We start from the raw sequence: 17,720 nt of genomic DNA, 5'->3' as shown, positions 1-17,720 counted from the left end.
GGAGGTTACAGATCACAGGAAAGATCATTAAAAGCCTGACCATTCAAACTCACCTACATCTTGCCCCTCTCATAACTGTAAGATTGCCACATACCTTTTGAGAAGGTTTCCAAAATGTACATTTAGAAGAACTCTTAATGTAATGTTAACCGTTTTTTTAAAAATAGAAAAAAGTAACTATATCTTTTTGTATGAAGCTAGAAGAAATATTTATTCTGTATTTGAATAAATACAGAAAAAGATTCTCAACAATCCAAGTTTCAGTATAGATTAGACTACCAGAACAATTGTTTGTAAAAACAGAAGTGTCTTTAATGACTTTAATTGACTCCTATGTTGTAATGTTATCAGCAGGTAACATTACAATACTCTCTATCGTCACTGCAAACAGATTTCTTTCTGCTGCAGGGAAACAAGGCCCTATCAAAGCTTATGCAGCTGCCAGCCATTCTTAGCAGCATCAGATAGCAAGAGAAGCAGCAGCAACCAGCATGTGCATCTTTCAAGGGACCACAGCCCAGAAAATGTTCACCTCGACTCTGCTGCCTGTTGACCATCCCTCCCAGTGTCCATCGCCGGTCCAAGCGCCTCAGATGAGCCTTGCGTCTCTTAGAAACTATTTTGGAAAAATGGATGAAAGCATAAAAAAAGGAAAGAAATATAAAATGTGATGGGATGGAGAACACAAACTGAACAGAAAACAATGATCATTGCATAGCTTCACCTTGCATTAACAAGGATGTGATAAATAATGTAATGAGATTACTTTACAACATGTCATTAAGTAAGGACCTCACATGACCATGGCGTTTGACTTCCTGCTGGCTTCCACATTGACTTTGTTGTGGGAAGCCTGGCGGAGAAAGTAACAAACTGCAATCACATGACCCTGGGATGTTGCAACAACCAGAAGTATGAGATCTTGTTGTGACTAGCACTGTTAGTAGCACTATTACAAGTTTGAAAGATTGCTGAATGAATGGTCATTAAATGAGGACCTCCTGTAATCCTAAGAGGCTGCATGTTTTTGGGTCTCTTGGAAGCAAAATGAGCCTTTAAAACAATGAATATCCAAACTGGTTCTTTATTTAGATTTCAGACATTTTGAAAAAGATTTTTTTTAAACCTAGCATATTGGAAATAAAGTCCTGGAAACAGGTGACATCATGAGGGTGTGAACAGGATAAGGAAGGAACACTCCTGATCTATTCCCAAAACAGATAATTAAAATATTTTAGGTAATTATGAGAGAATAGTGTAAGTAATCTGAGAAAAACATGAACTGAGCCAAAGCTTGGAAGAGTTAGCACACTCAATTTCTATCTTGAGACCAACTTTCTGATTCTTTAAAAATGACATTTAGAGAGATCCAAGGCATTTATATGTGCTGTCAGATATGACAATCTCATCTGTTCAATATGCAGACTCACTTGTGTATAACAAGAAAGGATTCTTTGTGACAGTGTAATTGTTAAAATAGCTGAACACAGAGGACATTTCACTGTTGCTTCTCCCCCTTTCCCTCAGGAAGTAACATGTTTCTTGCATTTATAACTGAATATTTTCAAGTTCAATGTATAAAGAGAAAGAAATAAATCTTTCTTTTACTCAGGACAGATTTAGTCCTGAGTAAAAAAAAATAAAGAATTCATGTGAGGAAAACAAATGTAAGCTTGCATTAAAAGCCCTACTTAAATTTGGTTGTGTTTATTATTTTATTTTTATATTATTTGTATCCTTTTTTATTTTTACAAATAATTCAAGATAGTGAACATATCCAGCATACCTTCCCCTTCCTATTTTCCAAACAACAGCAGCAGAGGTGGTATTCTGCCGGTTCACCTTGCTTCAGGCGAACTGGTGGCGGCGGGAGGCTCTGCCCACCTGCCCAGACATCATCACAGATGCTCTGCGCATGTGCAGAAGTGCCGCGAATGAGCAAAGTGAGTGCATGCACTCCCGGTTCCAAACCGGTAACGAAGATCAGAGCATTTCTTGCCTGAACAGCAGCCCTGTGAGCTGAGCCAAGTTGAGAGAGACTGAAAGGCCCAAAATCACCCAGATGGGCTTCCATGGCAAGGTAGGACCTGAACTTGTGATTTCCCACTTTCTAGCCTGGTGCCTTAACCACTGACCCAAACTGCCTCTTTATAAATCTACAAATGGATTCCTGAAATTCCTAGTCTACTAATCAAACATCATTTTGCCATACCATTGTCTACTATCCAGCATCCTCTAATAGGTGAGCTGAATCTTTCAATTGTATAGATTTTTTCTTCAACTGACTGAAGACCAAGGTGCTCTCCAAGAGGCAAATGCTGATGAATTACAGAAAACTTGCTTTCTGCTCTCCACAACATTTATACTTCCATTTAAACATCGCTGGCTTGAAATTAGAGTATGGACTATGGACTATTAGCTACCTGTACTCCATTATTTTGCTGTTTTTGGTTTTTTATCTCTAGGTATAGTTCAGTGGAATATAATCAGACTGTCACTGCCCTGGGATCCTCAATAAAACTTAATGGCAAGCGTCCTCTATGCACAGTTACTCGGGTTTTAAATGATGAACAACTTATACATGAATGCAATGAGAAAAATATATGCTAAAATGGAGCAAATACATGGGAATAGATGGATTCAGTTAGCACCATCCAAATGAGGTTAGCTAAAGCACTTTTTGGAAAATGGGTATTTGCTAGATTTTATAGCATACTGTAATCAGACAAAAATGCTTGTGAAATAGAAAAGTACAATAACCTTTATATTGCATATGATTAAAGATGTACTTCATTTTTAAAATATTTTAAAATTGAGAGTTTTATAGACATTACATAAAGATTCTCTCAACTATAAGAAATTAAAGAGAAAATTGGAATAAGAAGTTATTAAGATCCTAAATCTCTTGCCAATTAATAGGAATACATTACCAATATATATCACTGTTATAATTATTCCAGCTAATTGCTAGAAGTTTTACATTGCTATTATACAGAATTAACATTTATGTTGAATACCTTTATTAAACTTTCTCAATTTTTTTGTATAAATAAAAAATGAATATTTCTTATATTCCTTATCGACTCCATTCTTATAATCAAGAAGCTCTAGATCACAGTAATAAATTTTTACACTTCCTTGCTTCTTCATTTTCCAGCTGCACTATATTTGAATGCAGAAAAGTGCCTGAAAGTGCATCAGGTTTTCTTACCTTCTCCTCTTTTGGACATGTTAATTTCAGAATCATCTCTAACTCCGCTTTGGGATTCCAAATAAGTTGCAGGGACCCAGCCTTGCTCTTCTGAAGTACTTACAAACCACCAACCTGTAAGGACACAGCAAAATTGTTGTTATAGACAAGCAATTTCTTAGAAACCATCATCATGGGGTAAAATTGATGATAGAGGAGATATAGAAGCCAGATAGCTGTCATAGAACCTGCTGGAAACTATTTTTGTGTATTTCACTTTTAAGGTTCTACAGAGAGATTTAAAAAAAAATGTGGGTTGTGTTTGTTCCTTTCCAGAAGTATTGCTGGAAGCCTTCCTGAGATTCCTTGTCACAATCTCTCAGCCTTAGGAAAAAGGCAGTGGCACATCTGAAAATCTTGCAAAGAAAACTGCAGGGACTTTATTCAGTCAGTTGCTGACAGTCAAGACTAATTCAAGGCATATGTGCACATGTGCACAACGCATGCACATGCGCGCGCGCACACACACACACACTTTTTTTGTGGAATTATATATATTTCCATTCCTAAAAACAGATACTTCTTCTTTAAAATGAACTAATATTTATCCAGAAACCTGATTCCCACTTTAGTTGACTAAAATACGCTGAAATACAATTTATAATCCTTCTTACAGTCCAGTGTTAAAAGCAATCTTTAACTTTTGGCAGGTTTTTTCTGCTTCATTCACCATTAAATATAAAGAAAAGTGTTAGTATTGAGAAGTAAAATATATCATTTGATTACTTTGTTTTATATGTATATTGATCAGTAATTTGTGAATTGGGAGTTGGACAATATCTACTGTTACAGCTATTCAACTGAGAGATGAGGAATAATATAAACCTTCTCTTTTAAAATTCTCTCCTTTCACATACATGTTTGCCAATGCTAGGCCTTTATAATTATGGGGCAAGACCACCCAACTCCAAATTAAGTCGTGGAAATGAATATGAAGCACTATATAGTGTTTATTATCTGATTTATCTTCCAACTTTTAGTCTAGGGTTAGAAATAATTTGACCATAAATGAAGAGGAGCAGTTGGGACATAGCTGGAAAACAAGGCCTGGATACTGTATTTTTCAGACTATAAGATGCACCCTTTTCCCTCAAAAAAGATGCTGAAAATCCGGGTGCATCTTATATACTGAATACAGAATTTTTTGCCTCCCAAAACCCCGCCCCCTTCACCAAAATGGCCGTGCATAGCCTCTAGGAAGCTTTTAGAGAGATCCTGGGGGCTGGAGAGGGCAGAAATGAGCACAAAATCTACCCCCTCCAGCCCCCAGGAGTACTCTATAAGCTTCCTAAAGGCTATCCAGGCCTTTTTAATGAAAAATGTGCCCGTTTTCAAAATAAATGGGCTGTTTTTTGCTTCCCCCCCCCCCCTTTACAGGAGCATTCTGCAAGCTCCCTAAAGGCTATTCATGCCTTTTTTTGGAGAAAAAAAAAACGGGCCCGTTTTGTGAAAAATGGGCTGTTTTGGGGAGGTTAACAGAGTGCAAAAACTTTTTTTTATTTGCCTCTTCAAAACCTTGGTGCATCTTATACTCCGGTGCGTCTTATATTCCGAAAAATATGGTAATTGTGAGGAATCTATCATGTATCTTATTTCATTGTATGTAGTAGTCTCTATAATAAATACATGGTGTGAGGAGGAGAAAAAGATGGTTGTATAGATAAACGGCAACACTTATTCAAAAACATTTGCATATAGTCAAAAAGCAAACTATTATTCAACTTAATAATTTCACCTACCTGACTGGTTTTTGGCATTACTGTGCTTTAGCATTACTTCACTATGAAACGCAGAGAATAGTTTGCAGATGGTACAAATAAAACACAGAGCATAAGAGTGCATGCCTTTAAATTTATAATAATTTGCTACCTCTGACTGATTATCATGTTTAATCCCCTTTTTCTGCTTGCAGCACATTTGAGTCTGTCTGAATTGCTTTGGCTCTACATTGTATTCAATGACACACTGCTACACTGAGTGACTCTACCTTCATTCCACTTATGAGCTCCACTACTTTTTCCCCCCAGTTAGGCCAATCCTATGGTTTTCTATTTCATCTCTCAGGCTTTCCATTTATTTCCTCTCCCTAGAGATCAGCAGAATAAACTATTTATATAAGGAGTAATCAATAAATGTCGAAGTAACACCAAGGCTCCTTGCCACTGTAAGGAGGTAAGGAAGTCATAGTTGAAATCGCAGGAGTTACATAAAACAGGCCATGGTCCAGGGACGTGCAGTCAGGGGAGGCAGGGCCTCACCAGTGTCATGAGGAAAAGAAAAGAATAATTAAAAGGAAAGACTAAGGTAGTTGCTGCCAGACTCCAGAGTCACAGTGGATGACTCTGAGTCTGCTTAGTGCTAACTGCAGGGGGAGGCGAGATAACTACGGGCCTCCTTTGCATAAGGAATTTTTTGCCTTTTAACCCTTGCTCAGAGTTAAGCAAGGGTTAAAAGGCGAAAAATTCCTTACGCAAAGGAGGCACGTGATTCTCTGCCTCCTGATCTGGGAGCAGCAAATCGTGCCTAAGTTGCCTTTTTATTTAAGTTTTTACATTTTCATCATGGCAGGCGGGCAAGAGGAAAGTTGAAATCCACAGCTGGAAAAGGTATGTAGATCGGACGGAGGGAGGGGGGGGGGAAATTCAAAATTATTGAAATTTAATTTGTAATTTTTTATTGTCAGTAATTTGTGTGTGTGTGTGTGTGTCTGTGTGTGCGTGTGTTTCTTCACTCAAACAAACTCTCAATTTGAGAGTTTGTTTGAGAAGAGAGGGGCAGTTCTCTCCCCCCCACTGGGAGCCCCGTCCTGCTCCCCTCTCCCTTTCCTCCTCCTCCTCTCCCCTTTCTTTGCCGGCTGCCGCCTCCCCCCCCCTGCTGTGTCCGACAGGCCAGGCGTCTCGTGTTTATGTCTGCCATAAACGCGAGATGCCTGGCCTGTTGGACACAGCGGTGGGGTCGGAGGATGCGGGGGCGAGGCGGCGGAGCGCGGCAGTGGCAGGGATGTTCTCGCCGCTGTGTCCAACAGGCCAGGCATCTCATGTTTATGTCCGCCATAAACATGAGATGCCTGGCTTGTTGGGCACAGCAGTGGGGTCGGAGAAGGTGGGGGGCGAGGTGGCGGAGCGCGGCAGCGGCAGGGACGTTCTCGCCGCTGTGTCCAACAGGCCAGGCATCTCACGTTTATGTCCGGCATAAACATGAGACACCTGGCCTGTTGGACACAGCGGTGGGGTCGGAGGAGGCGGAGGGCAAGGCGCTGGAGTGCAGCAGTGGCAGGGACAATCTCGCTGCTGTGTCCAACAGGCCAGGCGTCTCACGTTTATGTCCGCCATTGGACTGTTGGACACAGCGGTGGGGACGTTGCTTCTTGCCGCTGCCGCGCTCTTGCCTCACCAACCATAATCCTCACCGCACGTCACTGCCATGGTCTATTAAATCTAAGGGAGACCTTGCTCTCTGAGACTGACTACTTCCAACCATTTTGAAAAGAACTGGATATATAAGGTCTATCTTGGAGCTTAGCCAGACCGATTTTCAAAACTATTTCTAATGTCCCTGGCTGTTATAAAAACACTAAATAATGCATCTCTTTGCCCCTTCATTTTTTTCTGTTGTTGCCATACTTTTTAAAATCATAAACATTGTTACTGATTTATATTTGTATTAATCAAGTGTACATCACTTTTTTCTTGGTACCCTTATCACCTGCAGGCTAATTTTTCCAAGTTCTTAAGTCCTAATGTATAATTGTGAGAATGTATATGACTCAATATTCAGCACTATGGTTTTCCAAATCACCTATAATATACCATAACCCCAAGAAATTTTCCAAAGCTTAATCTGTTTTTCTCTGTTGGAGAATTTAAATTTAATTAGATTGTTACACAGTAGGGGAGAGATTCTCCCAATATGATATTCTCCCATGGCAGCTGTCTATACAAAATAATACTAGAAAGATAATTGACACAGTCACTTTATTTCAAAACAGTTTCACATAGTTTTCTGCTCAAAATGAGGATTTTTTTTTGTGATAGAAAGGAGGGGGGGGGGGACACAGTGAGTTGAACATACATTTGTAATTATGGCACAGAAGTAAATAGACCAGAAGCTGATGTACATCTGATCCTAATTAGATGGAAATGGTCTTATGAATTGTTATTCATAAGCAAATGCTGGATGAGTGAGAAGGTCTGTACTATAGTTAGCACTGAAAACCCATAAACTTTAAGTCTTTCATTTCACTCCACATTTTGGTTTTTTATATATTTCTCAAATGCACTAAGCCAGAAAAGAGCTAAAAACCATTTTCAACTCTGATCAAAACCAACTTATATCTCTTAAATAGACAAGTTTTTCCATTCCATACTAATTTTCTGTAAGGCAGAGCACTCTTAGGAGACAAAATATATCTGACCCAAAGGAAAAATCCTTTTCTTTCCACTCTATTGTAAAACTACTTTGGAGGTCCAGAGGAAAGGAGAGGGAAAGAATCAGTAATCTTCATGATTTAGAATGCCATAATAAAATCAGTCTCTAAAGATATGAAATTACACTGGGATTACTTTCATATATAGCAGCAGACTCTGTGCAATCTTGTTTTACTCCAACAGCTTTTTCTGTTGTGACAATACTCTTGGAATTTCTGCTTCTTGGCCGACAATTGGACTGTGGGTCTTGGACTCACTCAGCCATACAACTGCAAATCCAAATTTGCTAACAGACATGTCAGTATTACTAAATTTTTCCTCATTCAAATTAGAATGATGTCAAGATATAATCCTAAGAATTTGATTAATAGAAAGCATAATTGGAATTTGGAATAAAGCTTAGGATCAATTATCTTAGAACTTCATCAAGTAATTGGCCCATATAAATCAATGCAGAAAGATCTAATTTACATGAGTACAATGAGAGCATCTAGACACACATTTTAAAAGCAGCACATAATTAAAAGGATTAATGCTATAGTGGGGAACCTGATGGGTCTATTTTTCTAAACAGAGTATTATTAGCATTTACAACTTCAGGAAGTATATTGAAGTTAGATTTCTTATTGAATAAACTCAAAAGAATTACTTCTATAAATAGTCAATTAAATATTCACATACTGCAAAATAGAAGAAGCCTTTTTTAAAAAGTGCAGAAGTAATGTCTGGGATATGTTGGGAAGCACTTGTGTGTATGCAACCGATTAAAGACAAAATCAATTGAACCTAAACTCAAAACCAAATGCTGAACAGAGGGACAAATAATCTGAACTTTATGGTGATAATTTTATAAACCATTCAACAGAAGTAAACTCATGGGAATCAAATTAATCTTATGCATTCAACAGAACACAAAAATCCAGCTTAAATGGATACATACCGCAAACATCTGCCTTGCAGGTTGACTCCCAATTGCCCCAATAAATACATAAGTAGGCATCACAATTTGCTTTGTTCAGGTTAAACAAAAGGCACTGTTCTTGAAGCTCTGAAATGCTATTTATCATTTTTAACACTTTGAAATGAACTGTTTGCAACTGAAAACTTTTAATACCAGAATTACAGTAGCTTTCTTGATAATGCTGAAGTCTAACTCCAGGAGTACTAATGTATATACCACCTCAAAACTTTCTATAAATCATACATGCATCTCTGTTCTGAAGCTTTTTTCTCTTTCATAGTGATGAGAGATCAGTGCCCTGCAGCTCTTACTAAAAGCCATAGTTGTTCTCACCAGTGGCATGTTGGCTAAGGCTGCTATGGATTGTAGTTCCACAAGACTTTGATACTTTTATTTTTCCTAACCCCAAACTACTGAAGAACAATTAGGGGCATACATAAAAAGAAGTGTTGTTTAAATTACAGCTTCCCATATGCATGTTCTTATGTACCACAAATTCTTATTGACTATGCCCTGATTGGAACCATACGCCACAATTAGCTACATACCACACAGTGGTTATGCTTGGACCATTCTGCTTGCCTACAAAATTGCATCCCCCTCAGAGAAAATGTTTTCAATAAATAAACATCAGGTCAACTGCCTGGTCCTTCATCTTTCACAAATTGTGTAGCCATTTAAGCAAAATTGTCTAGCTAAGAAGCAAGGATCTAATTTTTCAGAAACCAATATATTTTTTATTTGTTCCTTCTCTCTCATTCTTTCTCCACCCTTTACATCTCCATGCGAACCTGTGCAAAAAAACAAAGACAAAAAAATGCAGGAGATTATATAATTTTTTTTCTGCATGGGTTAATTAATTATGGAGCTTATTCCTGCTTTTCTGTTGATGGCAGCTACGAAAGATAAATGTCATCAACTCTCCAAAATTAGGTTAAGTACACATATCTGCCATCAGATCTATTTTCTTCTTTTAATTACAGAATTAAACAATTTAAAATTATAATGCAGGTCTGCATACCAGTTCCACACACATTCAAAGTCAAATGATAAAATAATTATTAGCTTCACAAATTGCTTAGCTAGTCTATAGCCTTCTGCAGCTGTTCAGCCAGATTGTCACTGTATTATACAAGTTTGGTGGGGAAAACCATTCCCTCTTAAACTACTGTGGTGGATAATCAGTTCTTAACAATAAAGTATCTGCTGAGCCTTGGCCAAGAGAAAGTTCTTCCACTCCAAGTTCACCCTTTTTAAATAGCTGGCTTTTCTGATATTCCCTTTTCCTTACTGATACAAGGGACACATTTTTCATTTTAGATGCATTCAAGAAGTACACAAAATTTCAAAATGCAGTAATTTCACATAATGGATGTTTACATTTCAGAATAATCCTTTTTGTCTGCCATTCAAAGAATGTTGGGTACTTGTCCAAAATTTAAGGGCTGACTAGAGAACATGTTATCTTTTTTAAAAAGATAAGGGAGCCTGGCATAGAGGAAGGTTTAAACTGTTCCTTGTATCTTGGGCAATAGATCAATAATTAAATCTAGCCTGTCTAACAATGGGTCTCTTTGGGGATTTATCCCAGCCATTTTGTTATGTGTGCTTTAGGCCAAATAGCTATTACAAATGTCTCCATACCTCTAGCAGCAATTGCTAAAACTTACTATTAGTAGTAATTGCTCTAGGCATTATTACTTCCTTGTAGAAAGACAATAAGAGGGATGAAACACAACAATGTTTTAAGAAGTTGGTATAGGCTATTATTTCTAAATATTATTATATGTGTTTATTTGCATATTGGCCCTGCTCTGCTTTTAATTTTCGGGTTTCAAAACAACACTGCACAAATAGTGTTTAGATATCTGAACTTTTTTCAAAGTACTTAAATCTAATTGCATTTTATCATAACACAGCATGGTGGATGATTCAGAAACTGCACCCTTGAAAGAATAACATTACACTGCACCTGAATGTTAAGTTCACATCAGAATTAACCCATTTTCAGCTATTCTCTTGCATGAGGAAAACATGCATAAGGTGAAAGGAAGGTTATTAATGCAAGATAGTCAATCATTTGTCTCTACATATCAGCTAAGTAATTTTGGCAAATGATTAGAACAGCTGCAAAGTATATCAAATTGCTGCTTTCTTGTTAAGTTTAATTCTCTGTAGCTACAAAATCAACAACTTAAGGCAGCAAAACTACATACTGTACACATACCATAGCTTAGAGATAGAAAAAAGGATTGGTTGTTACTGTTATTGTAACTATTAAATTCCACCTTTCTTCTAAAAGTGAAGGCTGTGTACACTGTACATCCTCCTATTTCTTCTCAAAACAATATTGGACAGCATCAGCTAAGAAAATACAAACTTTCATGGCTTAGAGATGGACCTAGAAACTGGCTCTTCCCAGTCCTTTTCCAACATCTTAATCCCTGTACTATAAAAGCTCACTGTTCTATTAATATTGAAAACAATAGGCAACATAATATAAAATGCAATTACTGAAAAAAGCTAATTAACATTACTTCTAAATGGAATAAAATATAGGAAAAGAACCAAAATATAATACTAAACAGTAATAAAATATGTGGCAGAAAGACTATAATCTAACTAATGATAAGGCTGCTTCATATAATTTCTACCTTTGCTTTCCTTCAGGCTTGAAGATATTATCTTTTTGATATCAGCTTCTGTTTCCCAGTGTTTGAAACAAGGGAACTTTCCCATAACCTGCTATCTCAGAATCTTTTACCCAGGGATAACAGGGATTGAACTTGGTACTTTCTCCCAGCAAAGTGGGTATCCTGCCACAGAAATACGATTCAAAGTATTTGATTCCAAAACTTTTATATAATGTAAGCTTTTATTTTAAGCTGTTCGTCCAAACTATACAGAAATAGTTCATACTTCTATTTATATCCAAAAAACTGAATTTAAGAAATCACAATATTCTTATTCTTTTAATGGTGGGAATTTCTAATAATTTTCTTTGGGTTGGTATGTTACTAGTATGCAAAGGACACTCTTTTTTCATAGTCTAATCCTAAAATGGTAGTAGAAATGAAATACCCCAGTCAGGAAAGATCTAAAAATGGATGAAGCCTAACAAATTGAAGCAAAACATGAAGCAAAACAAGTATGAAGCAAAGCATACTAGTGTTGTAGGTAGGATAGTCTGGCTATTCTAAATGGGACCATATTTTTTTGAAGAAAGCAAATGCAAAGACTTGTTCAACCACTGTTCCTCTGTTGAAGTAATGGTGTTGCTAATGATGTTATATTAGATTTCACTGATATGTGAACTACAATCTTATCTGCAGATCCATCATCAATGTTGAAATTATTTCTAACCTTTAGTTGGTTTAAAATATAGAGGCCAAACATTTTCAAGTTGGTAATGTGCGATACTAGTTCAATGATCTCTCCGCTGCCTTCATATTTTTCGATTCAAAGTGCTGGTTGTTGTATACATGTGCCACAATACCTTGAAACTTGGAAGGCTGATGGTCTTGAGATTAAATATCCATATTGGAGGAATTCTTTTAATTCCTTTGCAAGCCATTTTGTAATTCTGGACACCCTACCAAATGAAATCCTCATGTGACATTGTTCAGAAAACAGCTATTTTGCTACCTTATGTGTATCTAGACCAGGGCTGTTAAACTCGTAGCTCGTGGGCCAGATACGTCATGCACCAGTCACACCCATGCCGAGTTATAGTGAAGGGGGGAAGTCACAATACGAGGATACCATGATGATGCAAGTTTGACACCCCTCATCTAGACTAAGTTTATTTTTCTGTTTATATTCTGTTAATCTCGCCCGAGGTGTTTCAACAGGAAGAGATTCAAAAGGCATTTCAGGAATTTTTTACAGAACTGTATAAAGGGGATAAAATTAATGGTTTAGATATAGACAAATATTTAGATAAAGAGAGAATACCTTCAGTTAGAGAAGAGCACAGGCAAAAATTGAATCAACCAATAACCTCGGGGGAAATCTTGCAGGTAATTAAGCAATTAAAGTTAGGGAAAGCACCAGGTACAGATGGTTTGACAGCGGTTTACTATAAAAATTTACAGTTAGAAATGGTAGAACCTCTTAGAGAATTATTTAATATGATTCAAATGGAAGGTAAAGTGCCTCCATCTTGGAAGACAGCGTTTATATCTTTGATACCCAAAGAAGATCAAGATACTACCCAACCCAAAAATTATAGACCTATCTCATTACTTAATGTAGATTATAAAATTTTTACTAAAATACTAGCAAATAGGTTAATGGTGGTTATTCAACAACTGATACACATGGACCAAACAGGTTTTATACAGGGGAGACAGATGAAAAGTAATGTCAGATTAATTATTAATGCATTAGAATATTTGGGAAAGAACAACCAGATCCCTGCTGCGTTTATATTCTTGGATGCTGAGAAGGCCTTTGATCGAGTTAACTGGCAATTTCTGTTGAAGATATTGCAAAAAATGCAGATAGGAGATAATTTTTTACAGTCAATTAAAGCAATATACCAACAGCAAACAGCACAAATCATAGTCAATGGAAGTTTAACAGATTCTTTTCAAATTGGAAAAGGTACAAGACAGGGCTGTCCTTTGTCCCCATTATTGTTTATTATAACTTTGGAAGTATTGTTGAATAAAATACGGGGTTTGGATGGTTTAAAAGGGATCAAGATTAGGCAGCAAGAATATAGAGTGCGCGCTTTTGCGGATGATTTGGTCATAATATTGGAACAACCGCAGGAATCCAGTATGGTCTTAATGAATACGATTAATCAATATGGTCAAGTGTCTGGTTTTAAAATAAATTTAGGAAAAACAAAAATATTAGCTATAAATATGAATACTAAACAAAAGGAAGAATTAGGAGTGATGCTAGGATGTGAGGTAGTTAAAAAAGTCAAATATCTTGGAGTTAACATCTTATCTTCAAATGGGAAATTATATAAGCATAATTATGAACCACTTTGGCATAGTATACAGAGATGAAAAAATGGGAGAAATTGCACTTATCTTTGTTGGGTAGGATAGCGGCAGTGAAAATGAACATCTTACCAAAAATTTTATTTCTTTTCCAAATGTTACCTATACTTAAAAGAGATGCGAATCTTTTAGAATGGCAGAAGGGTATCAACAAATTTGTATGGGCAGGAAAGAAGCCGAGGGTAAAGATGAAAATAATGCAAGATGTACGTGAGAGAGGAGGCTTGAAACTACCTAATTTAAAACTATATTATGATGCAGTGGCATTATCTGTAATTAGTGATTGGACTCATTTAACTAATGATAGAATATTGAATATTGAGGGATACGATCTGGTATATGGTTGGCATGCTTACCTGTTATTCAACAAAAAATTGGATAAGAATTTTAAAAGTCATATTTTAAGAAATGCTTTACTGCGGGTCTGGAAAAAATACCAATATAAATTAAATGACAAGATACCCATGTGGGCAATTCCTAGACACGCAATTGAAAATATGAATATAGCACAAAAACAGGACAGAATTACTTACAGACAGCTTCTTACCTCGGAAAGGGGGGTACTACAATTAAAATCTTTAGAGGTATTAAAAGAGGAGAAGGTAGTTCAAACATGGTTCCAGTATGGGCAATTACAGGCTAGGTGGAAAATAGATCAAAAAAATGGTTTTATCCAAGTTGAGGATAATTTGTTTAAACAAATAAGAGATCAAAGCTTAATGCATATAAAGAGGATATATAATGTATTAATACAGATGGATTCGGAAACAGAATTAGTTAAAGATTGTATGATAAAGTGGGCTCAAAACATTGAAGAACCAATAATGTTGGATACATGGGAAAGAATCTGGGTAAGAAATGTGAAATTTACACAAGCTCAAAATCTGAGAGAAAATTTTTATAAGAAGTTCTATAGATGGCATTTAGATCCTAAAAAGCTGGCTTCTATGTATCCGAATGTACAGCCTAAATGTTGGAGGTGTGGTTCTCTCGATGCTACATATTATCATATATGGTGGACCTGCCAAAAGGTTAAGGCATTCTGGATAAAAATATGGTGGATTATGCAAAATATCTTTAAAAGAAGGATAAAGTTTACCCCTCAGTTATTTTTACTAGGTATATGTACTGACTTTAGAGTGGTAGAGACTAATTTGATTCTGCACCTAATAACGGCAGCGAGACTGTTGGTGGCGCAATACTGGAAGAAGGAAGACTTGCCTACAACTCAAGAATGGACATTGAAAGTTACAAACTTAGCCGAGATGGCTAAAATATCGGCATATCTTAAAGATCACTCAAATGAGAGATATAAACGAGACTGGAAAAAATGGATTGACTATATACAAAATAAATACGGGACCAAGAAATTCCAGTTAGCCTATGCTTAAGATCAGAAATTATTTAAATTGTTTAAAGTTAGTTCAGCAAGAAGAAGCTAAGGTCAATGTAGAATGTCATTAATTTCTTTATTTCTCTTTTCTCAATAGATTATAGACTGTGTTTCTTAAAAATCCATACCGTGTACGGGTTCTGGGAAGTCGGGGGGGGGGGGGAAGGAGGAGGGGGTTGGGGGGGAGGGAGGGAGGGGCATACAAAAAAATTGTACTTCGATGTTTTACTGATTGAGGAATGATGAAATATTTGTGTTTGAAAGAAATAAAACTTTTGAATCAAGAAAACTCGTAGCCCGTGGGCCAGATACGTCATGCACCAGTCACACCCATGCCGAGTTATAGTGAAGGGGGGAAGTCACAATACGTTACATGAGGATACCATGATGATGCGAGTTTGACACCCCTGATCTAGACTAAGTTTATTTTTCTGTTTATATTCTGTTAATCTCACCCAGTCAAGCATTGCTCAGTAGCAGTTTCTTCAAAATACCCTGCCCATGTGTTTTAGTTGTTAAATTTTTGAAATTGTACTAAACCACTCAGATGGAAAAAAAGAGTCAATTGCACGAATTGAGAAACACAGTTGTCACAATGACAATGTAGAGTAATTTTGTGAAATCTGTGACCCACCCAATTAAGAATTCAAGCTATTTTATTTAAAAAGCACCTGTCCTTCAATTGCAAATTCCACTTTTTATGACATGATTCCTAGATACCATTAAAAGGTATTGGAGCAACGATGACTGACAGCTTTTCAGCTGTTCCCTTGGAACTTTCTGTTCTCTTGAAGGAAAGAACTACATATCTTAAACAGGACCAAGGTCTTATGAATTAAAGTATCTCACTGTCAGCCTTCAAGGTAGAAGATACAAGAAACCAGAGTTATAAATGCTAATACAACTTTTATTGTAATATTATAGTAATACAATCTTACAAGACTGAATGCACATCCCCCTTCCTTTTTCTTCATGAGAACCAGAGACATCATGTCCGAGATTCTTTCTCAAATTATATTGCTGCTTCAAGCTCAGGTTTTGTTTACCTGACTATTACCTTAGTGGTGGTTCTACCGCCTGTTTCTCAAGGTTATTCCTACTGCCTATTATTCATTTGACATAAAAGAGGTATGCTAGTTGATCAGCAAAATAAAATAAATATGTAAACAATTGCCTGCCATTTGGTTTGGATTTTGATATTGAATGAGGGAAGTGTGCACTCTTTTTGCAAAGCATCTTGGGATAGCTCTAGTATTAGATAACTATCATACTAACTGGGTAGCAGTGGTGGGTTCCGGATCACGTTCCAACTGGTATGTTTGGAACCGGCCTGGTGTCGTCCACATGGACACGTGCGGTGCATGTGTGCCTTAGCGCTTCCATGAGCCTCCAGCTGCTCAGCGGAGTGTCACACAGGTGCTGTATGTGCCGTGAGCATAAGACTTAAGAGACCAGTAAGGAGCTCGGGCGGGTGGGCGGGCCCTCCAAAGCACCGTACTGGAACGGTATTCGGTGCTCTGGGCAGGCTCCGGTACGCCTGTACCAGGGTGTACTGCCTGCAACCCACTACTGCTGGGTAGGATACGTCATTGATGGTGATAGTGGTATTTCTGAACAACAGATATAACAGGAACTCTTCTATCCACCTACTTGCTCATGGAACTTGGACAACTCAGACCTAAGTAGATTTACCTTTGTGTAAAGCATAAAAAATAGTATTACTTGATGTATTTTCTACCTTGCACAGTCATTCACACAAAAAAGGAGATTAGGTTCTAATCTTAACAGATATAATCATAAAAAGAAATACCCAATTTGTCAGACAGGATCATCATTCCAATCGCAAACATACAGGAAATTAAAACTCTTGTTCTTAATTTCCAGGGTTCGGCGAAACAGGACCATTTGAATTTGTCACACACACACACGCACACACACACACAAACATATATATTTGTTATATTTGTGCTGATAAATAAATAAAGGGAGACTAGTATAGATTTATTTCAAGCTATTTAGCTCTCATCAGCTAGCCATACCCTTACCGGGAATCGAACCTGTGCTGTATTGCCTCTTAGGCAGGTGTGTTAACCACTGAGCTACAGAGCTCGACTCCTTATCAGCCAAGCCAGGGTGAAAGGTATATATTTAAAGTCACAACCCCTGGTATGCCTATATATATATATATATATATATATATATATATATATATATATATATATGTGTGTGTGTGTGTGTGTGTGTGTGTGTGTGTGTGTGTGTGTGTGTGTTTTAGTGTCACAACCCCTGGTAAGCCCCAATTATGGGAGGAAGCTAACAGCTTCCATTATCTGTCAATTGGCTCGTCACAAGAGTCCATCACGACAGAAACCCAATATTTTTACTGTTGCCTTTGTTACACATTTTGTGTTATATTTGTGCTGATATTTATTTATCAGCACAAATATCACACACACACACACACACACACATATATATATATATATATATATATATATATATATATATATATATATATATATATATATATATATATATATATATATATATATAATTTCACAAAGACCCCATCATATATTAAAGGGAGTAAAAGGAAGTCAGAAGTGGAAAGGGAGCTATATACTGGCTTTAGTCATGAAGCAAATATCTTCAGTCCTGACAAATCATGGACCAT

General features: G+C 36.9%; 1 protein-coding gene across 7 annotated transcripts in view; it reads right to left on the bottom strand.

The window, feature by feature from the left end:
* The window catches only part of SH3PXD2A (SH3 and PX domains 2A), a 303,987-nt gene that overhangs the window by 31,134 nt on the left and 255,133 nt on the right, over positions 1 to 17,720 (bottom strand). For all 7 annotated transcript variants that reach the window (XM_032224775.1, XM_032224776.1, XM_032224777.1 and 4 more), the window contains 2 exons: positions 3,212 to 3,325; positions 533 to 616 (listed from right to left, as the gene is read on the bottom strand). In XM_032224775.1, coding sequence (XP_032080666.1) covers positions 533 to 616; positions 3,212 to 3,325 — 198 coding nt within the window. The remainder of the gene's footprint in view (positions 1 to 532; positions 617 to 3,211; positions 3,326 to 17,720) is intronic.

The sequence above is a fragment of the Thamnophis elegans genome, chromosome 10 (assembly GCF_009769535.1).
Source record: "Thamnophis elegans isolate rThaEle1 chromosome 10, rThaEle1.pri, whole genome shotgun sequence".
Lineage (NCBI taxonomy): Eukaryota > Metazoa > Chordata > Lepidosauria > Squamata > Colubridae > Thamnophis > Thamnophis elegans.
This window is presented reverse-complemented; position numbering and strand designations above follow the sequence as displayed.